The 10,273-nt window shown below is 44.8% G+C and overlaps 1 protein-coding gene across 1 annotated transcript in view; it reads right to left on the bottom strand.

The window, feature by feature from the left end:
* Window positions 1-366: 366 nt before the first annotated feature.
* LOC124003908 (zinc finger E-box-binding homeobox 2-like) overlaps window positions 367-10,273 on the bottom strand; it is an 81,178-nt gene continuing 71,271 nt past the window's right edge. Inside the window, exons 3-9 of the mRNA XM_046312552.1 lie at window positions 6,957-7,193; window positions 6,517-6,668; window positions 4,251-4,353; window positions 2,706-4,081; window positions 2,326-2,547; window positions 1,866-2,049; window positions 367-1,192 (exon numbers count right to left, since the gene is read on the bottom strand). Coding sequence (XP_046168508.1) covers window positions 546-1,192; window positions 1,866-2,049; window positions 2,326-2,547; window positions 2,706-4,081; window positions 4,251-4,353; window positions 6,517-6,668; window positions 6,957-7,193 — 2,921 coding nt within the window. The 3' untranslated portion in view covers window positions 367-545. The remainder of the gene's footprint in view (window positions 1,193-1,865; window positions 2,050-2,325; window positions 2,548-2,705; window positions 4,082-4,250; window positions 4,354-6,516; window positions 6,669-6,956; window positions 7,194-10,273) is intronic.

Genomic DNA, 10,273 nt, shown 5'->3' with positions numbered 1-10,273 from the left:
ACTGATAAAGGCAACTGGAAACAAATTGAACAACACTGCTTGTTACGGAACCACACAAACTCCTTCAACCAGTCACAAGCAGGAAGCAGTCAACTGATAGCTGTTGTGACAGATGTGTAGGGGTCAATACTGTGGCTTCTCACATACTGATCAGAGTGGATATCATACCATTCCTCGTACTGTCTACTGTATTGATGACATCTGTTCAAGTGGTCCTTAGTTTGGCTGTGTTCATATGGCTTTGTACAGTGTAGGTTTTGCTTCATTTTGAACAGCGCATGTTCAAAAAAAAAGTATTTTCACAAGACTCTCAATCTGCCTCTGAACCCCCCCCCCCACACACACACACCAAAAAAAAAAGGCACATCTCTTTTCCCCATTAGCAGTGACTTTGCTGATAGCTACTTTATTGAGGGGAAAATGTACTCGATATGATCTAAAGATTAATACACTAACTGTAAGTTGCTCTGGATAAGAGTGTCTAGTAAATGACTAAAATGTTAAATGTTTGTAGCTAGATGCATCGGTTTACTTGTCCGCTGTTGTCATTGTGACAGTGGAGCTTCTGGGCTCAACTCGTATGTGCCTGTGTTCTGGTCTCCATTTTGTTCCAACGCATCTCTGTCCCAGTGATTGTTGTTTTCAAGTCTGTAAGTCTGTAGACTGGAATTCTCTCCTTCTCCATTGTCTCTGTGGACATGCTGTCTGTCTCTCTCATTCTCCACAGGGCTAGAGCACAGCTCCAACCCTAACCCTTCACCAGACCCTGACAAAGTACAAGCTTCCTTCATATGGCCACCTTTAGTTTTGTCTGTCTCGTCCTTCTCTTCCTCCTCCTCTTCCTCCTCCTCTTCATGTGCTCTCCCTCCTATCCCCCCGTCCAGACTGGCATCACTGAGAAACATTGGGGTGTACTCCATGGAGAAGGGGGTGCCCCCGGAAACATGGCCCAGATCGGTGGACCCTCCTGGGGTAAGAGGAGGCTCCTCGACCCCTTCCTGTTCCTGGTCCCTGCTACAGTAGGCATATCGATGGTTCATGTGTTGGGAGTATGAGCCAGAGTGGGAGAACCTCTTGCCACACTTATCACACTCATAGGGCTTCTCTCCAGAGTGCAGGCGACTGTGCTCCATCAGATGGTGCTTATGCTTGAAGGCCTTCCTGCAGATCTGACACTTGTGGGGACGTTTACCTGTGTGATTATATCAGAACAGAAACGTGCTCAATCCATCTGTACAGTAGCTTTCAAAAGACAGAGATTATCCCTAAAAGCCATGGTCATACTATCCGGTTGTCTCCCCATAACCTTACTAAAAGGGTTCTAATTCAATCCACATTGCAGAGGTTTAGCCTTACAGTGTGAGGCAATGTTCCCGTGGTTTTGCGGAGAACTGCATTCACGGTAAACGTTGCGTATGTCGGCCCGTTTAATTACCGTTACATTTCTATCGTGGAATGTGTAAATAGAGCTCTTAGTATAATTTATTATGCTTCATCATTTCTATAAATGTCACTGCGTCAATTGGCCTAGCGTCGTCCGGGTTAGGGAGGGTTTGGCCGGTAGGGATATCCTTGTCTCATCGCGCACCAGCGACTCCTGTGGCGTGTCCCGGGCGAAGTGCGTGCTAACCAGGTCACCAGGTACACGGTGTTTCCTCCCACACATTGGTGCGGTTGGCTTCCGGGTTGGATGCGCGCTGTGTTTCGGAGGCTTTCGACCTTCGTCTCTCCCGAGCCCGTATGGGAGTTGTAGCGATGAGACAAGATAGTAACGACTAACAATTGGATACCACGAAATTGGGGGGAAAAGGGGGTAAAAAAAAAATATTATAATTTTTTTTTTAAAGAAATGTCACTGCGTATACCTGTGTGCTCATACTTGTGTCGGAGCAGAGAGCTGCTTTTCTGGAAGGTCTTGTCACAGATGTCGCAGGCGTACAGGCCGTCGTCTGTCTTCTTCAGTCTCTTCCTCCCTGGTCCCCCTTCTCCCTCTCCTCCCTCCTCCATCAGAGAGGGGTAGTCCAGACCCCCGCAATCCATCACCTCACCCTGGGAGGGGGGGACATTCACAATACTAATGGTTAGGGGGTTCTGATCTGGGTCTGTTCAGGGGATGTCAGTGTTGGTTTCTCTCTAGTTACAGTTCATTCCTGTGAAATACATTTGAAAAATGTCTTTCTCTGCGATCGAATTGAAATAAACTTTATACTTTATATATATATATATATATATATATATATATATATATATATATATATATATATATATATATATATATATATATATATATATCTTTATAACATATAAGGGAACTGTTGTTCTTACCATGATGGCTTGTCTCTCCTGACGGATCCTCTTCAGCACGGCATCTGTGTCCGACTCCATCATGTAGACCATAGGGGAGAGAAATCGGTGACTGAGGGGCAGTGAGGGGACCACGTCATGTCCTGAGCCAGCTAGCCCAGCAGGCATCATGGGGTTAAACAGAGGGTATGCACTGTAGACGGAGCCCTCGAACATCGGAACGCCACTGTAGACGCCTTGATGCTGATGAGATTTAGATTGGTTTATATTAGCGTTTATTGTCCTAAACGAGTCAAATCTTACCACAGATCACACATTGCACATACATGCACTGTATAGAAACACAGTAGAAAACAAACAGCACACAGCCAGACATAAATAATACCCCTCCTGTCCCACACCTGTTGCCAAGGTAGACTGAGACTCAGCCTCCGGTGGAGCTGCTGGTTCTCTGCTGGCTCTCTGTCGGTCTTCTCTCTCTTTTCTCCCAGACGAGGGTGTCCATTACTGGGCATGCTGTCCTCCAGGACTTTCCCCTCCTGGGGCTTGGGGAGGGAGAGATCCAGGGGTTGGTCATTCTGGGAGCTACCCGACCCGGCGGTCCTTCCTTGGGGGATGGTTCGACTCCAATGAGGGGTGAGAGTGGTGGAGGAAAGGTCCAGGCAGAGGGGCGAGTCGATCTCTGGAGAGGGTAATGGTCCTATTGGTTGCAGTGAGGACATGTCTGTAGTAGGGCTAGTTGGTGCTGGTTGGCCGGGGCTGCCGCCACTCCTGCCACTCTCCTGGCTAGACCAATAGGATCTCATGGATAGTAAGTCTGGGCGGGGCTGTAGGGGGGAGTGCATGGCGACTAGCAGCTCCTGAGGGACAGAGTGCCAGTAGGGCCTCTGGAGAGGAGACTTATCTTTGGAGAAACCGTTAGCCATCATTGAGGTTTTATTGATGTTGTCTGATGGGGGAGGCTGGAGAGGGGTTCTGGAGGAGAAGTAGAGGGGAGAGAGGTGGTCTTTGCTGCGAGGAACTTCAGGCACCTCCATGGCCTGCCGGTTCACCTTACAGAGGTAGCGCTCATGCTGCAGTAACACGGCAGGGCTGGGGAAGAGCTGGGAGCACCAGTGGCATGTCACCCCACCTCCACCCCTGTACCCTTCACCCGAGCCGGTTCGGTTGCGTTTCAGCTGCTTTGGATCATCTGCCTTCCTGTCTCGCCCTCCGTTGTGAATCCCCAGTCTCCCCTCCTCCCTGGGTGAGCCTACATCTCCCTCCTCCGTGGGCGAGCCTACATCTCCCTCCTCCCTGTCAAACATCTCCTGCAGCATCTGCTCAAACTTTCCCCCGGCGCTGGTATGGAGGTACGGAAGCAGGTTGGTGCCCTTGAACACGTTGTCCCGGAGGGAGAACTCCGCTGGGGGGTCCCACAGCCTGCCTAGCTCCCGGCCCTGGAGGACCCCCGTGCTCTGGTCCCCAGGGGGGTACAGCTCCCTCTCTAAGCCCATTGGTGACTGACGCTTCTGTGTGTGAGGAAGGTAGGGAGAGCCCTTTCCACTGCTGTTCCTACTGCTTCCTGCTGAGGGTGATGCAGGAGAGGACTGGTAGGTCCCCTGGCTATGTCTGTTGTTATAGCTCTCCCCTCCACCTCTACGTCCCCCTCCTCCTCCTCCTCCTCCTCCTCCTCCTCCTCCCCCTGTCAAGCACTTCTTACTGCTGAGGTGTGAGCTGTAGGAGCCAGAGTGAGAGAAGCGCTTCTTGCAGTTGGAACATTCATACGGTTTCTCACCTAAAGAAGGAAGCACAGACACGGAACCTCAGTTGAAGATGCTTCGCGTCGTGCCTAAGAACAACCCTTAGTCGTGTATTAATTACCATGGGTTCTCATGTCTTATTGCTTTAACATAAAACCAATCAAATTCATTTGGAATATTTAATGTAAGAAAAGGTTAAATTACCACTGTGGATGCGGAGGTGCTCTTTGAGGTGGTGTTTGTACTTGAAGGATTTCCCGCACTGAAAACACTTGAACTTCCTGCTCTCCGCACCATGGTCAATGTGCTGCACCAATCACAAACACGCATTCAGTCAAATCACTTCTGGTCAACAGGAGATTGAGAGTCAACTCTGAGATTGCATATCATGCCTTTTCTACAGTCAAACTACAGTGCATTTGGAAAGTATTCAGACCCCTTGACTTTTTACACATTTTGTTACGTTACAGCCTTATTCTAAAATTGATTAAATAAAACATGTTCCTCATCAATCTACACACAACACCCCACAATGACACCACAATACCCCATAATGACATCACAATACCCCATAATGACATCACAATACCCCATAATGACATCACAATACCCCATAATGACATCACAATACCCCATAATGACAAACAAAAACAGATTATTTTTTTGTGTGCAAATGTATAAAGAAAAAAACTATACAGAAATACCTTATTTACATAAGTATTCAGACCCGTTGCTATGAGACGCAAAATGAAGCTCAAGAGCATCCTGTTTTCATTGATCATCTTGGAGATGTTTCTACAACTTGATTGGTGTCCACCTGTGGTAAATTTCAATTGATTGGACATGATTTGGAAAGGCACACACCTGTCTATATAATGTCCCAGAATTGACAGTGCATGTCAGAGCAAAAACCAAGCCATGAGGTCTAAGGAAATGTCTGTAGAGCTCAGAGACAGGATTGTGTCGATGCACAGATATGGGGAAGGGTACCAAAACATTTCTGCAGTATTGAAGGCCCACAAGAACACAGTGGCCTCCATCATTCTTAAATGTTTGGAACCACCAAGACTCATCCTAGAGTCTGGAGGCAGGCCCCCTGGCCTCCCGGCCAAACTGAGCAATCGGGGGAAAGGGGCCTTGGTCAGGGAGGTGACCAAGAACCTGATGGTCACTCTGACAGAGCTCCAGGGTTCCTCTATGGAGATGGGAGAATCTTCCAGAAGGACAACCATCTCTGCAGCACTCCACCAATTAGGCCTTTGTGGTAGAGTGGCCAGACAGAAGCAACTCTTCAGTAAAATGCACATGACAGCCCGCTTGAAGTTTGCCAAAAGGCACCTAAAAGACTCAGACCATGAGAAACAAGATTCTCTGGTCTGATGAAACCAAGATTGAACACTTTGGCCTGAATGAAACCTGGCACCATCCCTACAGTGAAGCATGGTGGTGACAGCATCATGCTGTGGAGATGTTTTTCAGCGGCAGGGACTGGGAGACTAGTCAGGGTCGAGGGAAAGATGAACGGAGCCAACTACAGAGAGATCATTGATGAAAACCTGCTCCAGAGCGTTAAGGACCCCAGACTGAATGTCTTTGAGTAGCCCAGTCAGAGCCCGGACTTGAACTTGATCGAACATCTCTGGAGAGACCTGAAAATAGTTGTGCAGCGACGCTCCTCATCCAACCTGACAGAGTTTGAGAGGATCTGCAGAGAAGAATGGGAGAAACTCCTCAAATACAGGTGTTCCAAGCTTGTAGCCTTATACCCAAGAAGACTTGAAACTGTAATCGCTGCCAAAGGTGCTTCAACAAAGTACTGAGTAAAGGGTCTTATGTAAATGTGATATTCCATTTTTTTTGCTTTGTCATTATGAGGTATTGTGACCTCATTATGAGGTATTGTGATGTTATTATGGGGTATTGTGATGTCATTATGGGGTATTGTGATGTCATTATGGGGTATTGTGATGTCATTATGGGGTATTGTGATATCATTATGGGGTATTGTGATGTCATTATGGGGTATTGTGATGTCATTATGGGGTATTGTGATGTCATTATGGGGTATTGTGATGTTATTATGGGGTATTGTGATGTCATTATGGGGTATTGTGATGTTATTATGGGGTATTGTGATGTCATTATGGGTTATTGTGATGTCATTATGGGGTATTGTGATGTCATTATGGGGTATTGTGATGTCATTATGGGGTATTGTGATGTCATTATGGGGTATTGTGTGTAGATTGACGAGGGGAAAAACAATTAATCCTTTTTAGAACAAGGCTGTAACGTAACAAAAGGGGAGGAGTCTGAACACTTTCTGAATCTCTCTGACATCATGCTTTTTTGGAGTCATTAGATTGCTGGTCATATCCGCCTTGAAAAACCTTCCGAAAGAGTAGCACCTTGTAGTAGGTGGACTCCAAAATATTTTATATTTCGTCCAGTGTGTCCCCTTGCCATGTACCTGACTGTGCAGTCCAATGTGTCGTTCCATCTGAGCTCTATAGTGTCCCCCGTCCCGCTCGTGACAAAACCTGATGTGCTCACGTAGGGACTCTCCGCGGTGGAAGGTATGCTGGCAGAACGGGCAAGCCGGTAGATTTAAAGGGACGCCGTCTAGGACACACATAGCCAGATAGAGGACAATAAAATTCAATAAATTCATTCAGAAACAAAAAGTTTAAGAAACACAATGTCAATGATTCAAACTGTAGTCAACAGCCATCGAGGAATCCATCTATCTGGCTGTTAATGACATAAGGATGTATTCCCTGCAATTCTGACAGTAGCTCCACGGATGTTGTAAATGTAACTACAAATATTCTACTCATATTAGCCTTGTGGGCAACAGAGATTTGTGGAAATGCAAGGTGTGTTTATAAGGATGCAATATCCATAACCTACCTGGTCTCTCAGATGAGCACCGAGCCCCAACAGACCAGACGGGAGGGAGGTCATCATGGAGGCGCAGACTGCCAGTGTGGTACATGGCTGGGGCAGGGCTTCTGCCGTTGGGGGGCAGGTGGTTGTGGTGCTGGTAGTGGTGTGAGGCAGGTTGGTGGGAGGATGCCTTTCTCAACTGAACCAGGAAGTCATAGTGGGCCAAGTCCTCCAAGGCCCTGCTGTCTGACCTCTGACCTGCTGGGGAACAGAGACAGAGTGAGGTGTAACGATGATGAACAGAAACAAAGAGACAAAATGACCTTTTATTTTCTATGTACTTCATTATGTTTTCTATGTACTTCATTGTTTTCTATGTACTTCATTATGTTTTCTATGTACTTCATTGTTTTCTATGTACTTCATTATGTTTTCTATGTACTTCATTATGTTTTCTATGTACTTCATTATGTTTTCTATGTACTTCATTGTTTTCTATGTACTTCATTATGTTTTCTATGTACTTCATTATGTTTTCTATGTACTTCATTATGTTTTCTATGTACTTCATTATGTTTTCTATGTACTTCATTATGTTTTCTATGTACTTCATTATGTTTTCTATGTACTTCATTATGTTTTCTATGTACTTCATTATGTTTTCTATGTACTTCATTATGTTTTCTATGTACTTCATTATGTTTTCTATGTACTTCATTAATAGTCCCTAATTCCGTATATATAATTATACATTATCTAGAGAATAGGCTGTCTGATGTCTGGTCTGGGGACATGGACAGTTGGCATATCCCACATGACATGTCCGTTTTAAATGATCTAGTCATACTGTTATAGTCATTGTTTAACACTTTAAAATAAAAAAAAGTTAGACTGTGTTTAAAAAAATGATATGAAGAACTGTGAAAGAGAGAACTTGATGTCTGCTCTGGACATTGGCAGGATTATCCTACAAGATTTTCCCCGTTGAGTTCAATCACAGGCAGATGTAATGTAAAGTAAAGAGAAGACGAGACAGGACAGTCATAGGGATGTAATGTAAAGAGAAGACAAGACAGGACAGTCAGAGTGATGTAATGTAAAGTAAAGAGAAGACAAGACAGGACAGTCAGAGTGGTGTAATGTAAAGAGAAGACGAGACAGGACAGTCAGAGTGATGTAATGTAAAGAGAAGACGAGACAGGACAGTCAGAGTGATGTAATGTAAAGAGAAGACGAGACAGGACAGTCAGAGTGATGTAATGTAAAGAGAAGACGAGACAGGACAGTCAGAGTGGTGTAATGTAAAGAGAAGACGAGACAGGACAGTCAGAGGGATGTAATGTAAAGAGAAGACGAGACAGGACAGTCAGAGTGATGTAATGTAAAGTAAAGAGAAGACAAGACAGGACAGTCAGAGTGATATAATGTAAAGAGAAGACGAGTCAGAGTGATGTAATGTAAAGTAAAGAGAAGACGAGACAGGACAGTCAGAGGGATGTAATGTAAAGAGAAGACGAGACAGGACAGTCAGAGTGATGTAATGTAAAGAGAAGACGAGACAGGACAGTCAGAGTGATGTAATGTAAAGAGAAGACGAGACAGGACAGTCAGAGGGATGTAATGTAAAGTGAAGAGAAGACGAGACAGGACAGTCAGAGTGATGTAATGTAAAGAGAAGACAAGACAGGACAGTCAGAGTGATGTAATGTAAAGAGAAGACAAGACAGGACAGTCAGAGTGATGTAATGTAAGGTAAAGAGAAGACGAGACAGGACAGTCAGAGTGATGTAATGTAAAGAGAAGACGAGACAGGACAGTCAGAGGGATGTAATGTAAAGTGAAGAGAAGACGAGACAGGACAGTCAGAGTGATGTAATGTAAAGAGAAGACAAGACAGGACAGTCAGAGTGATGTAATGTACAGTGAAGATAAGACTAGACAGGACAGTCAGAGTGATGTAATGTAAAGTAAAGTAAAGAGAAGACGAGACAGGACAGTGAGAGTGATGTAATGTTAAGAGAAGACGAGACAGGACAGTCAGAGGGATGTAAAGTAAAGAGAAGACGAGACAGGACAGTCAGAGGTATGTAAAGTACAGAGAAGATGAGACAGGACAGTCAGAGTGATGTAATGTAAAGAGAAGATGAGACAGGACAGTCAGAGTGATGTAAAGTACAGAGAAGATGAGACAGGACAGTCAGAGTGATGTAATGTAAAGAGAAGATGAGACAGGACAGTCAGAGTGATGTAATGTAAAGAGAAGATGAGACAGGACAGTCAGAGTGATGTAAAGTACAGAGAAGATGAGACAGGACAGTCAGAGTGATGTAATGTAAAGAGAAGATGAGACAGGACAGTCAGAGTGATGTAAAGTACAGAGAAGATGAGACAGGACAGTCAGAGTGATGTAATGTAAAGAGAAGATGAGACAGGACAGTCAGAGTGATGTAAAGTACAGAGAAGATGAGACAGGACAGTCAGAGTGATGTAATGTAAAGAGAAGATGAGACAGGACAGTCAGAGTGATGTAATGTAAAGAGAAGATGAGACAGGACAGTCAGAGTGATGTAAAGTACAGAGAAGATGAGACAGGACAGTCAGAGTGATGTAATGTAAAGAGAAGATGAGACAGGACAGTCAGAGTGATGTAATGTAAAGAGAAGACGAGACAGGACAGTCAGAGTGATGTAATGTAAAGAGAAGACGAGACAGGACAGTCAGAGTGATGTAATGTAAAGAGAAGATGAGACAGGACAGTCAGAGTGATGTAATGTAAAGAGAAGATGAGACAGGACAGTCAGAGTGATGTAATGTAAAGAGAAGACGAGACAGGACAGTCAGAGTGATGTAATGTAAAGAGAAGATGAGACAGGACAGTCAGAGTGATGTAATGTAATGTAAAGAGAAGATGAGACAGGACAGTCAGAGTGATGTAATGTAAAGAGAAGACGAGACAGGACAGTCAGAGGGATGTAATGTAAAGAGAAGACAAGACAGGACAGTTAGAGTGATGTAATGTAAAGAGAAGACGAGACAGAACAGTCAGAGTGGTGTAATGTAAAGAGAAGACGAGACAGGACAGTCAGAGGGATGTAATGTAAAGAGAAGACGAGACAGGACAGTCAGAGTGATGTAATGTAAAGTAAAGAGAAGACGAGACAGGACAGTCAGAGTGATGTAATGTAAAGAGAAGATGAGACAGGACAGTCAGAGGGATGTAATGTAAAGAGAAGACAAGACAGGACAGTCAGAGTGATGTAATGTAAAGAGAAGACGAGACAGGACAGTCAGAGTGATGTAATGTAAAGTAAAGAGAAGACGAGACAGGACAGTCAGAGTGA

The sequence above is a fragment of the Oncorhynchus gorbuscha genome, linkage group LG18, assembly GCF_021184085.1.
Source record: "Oncorhynchus gorbuscha isolate QuinsamMale2020 ecotype Even-year linkage group LG18, OgorEven_v1.0, whole genome shotgun sequence".
In the NCBI taxonomy this organism is placed as follows: Eukaryota; Metazoa; Chordata; class Actinopteri; order Salmoniformes; family Salmonidae; genus Oncorhynchus; species Oncorhynchus gorbuscha.
Note: the sequence above shows the minus strand (reverse complement) of the source record. Positions and strands in the feature narration are given on the sequence as shown.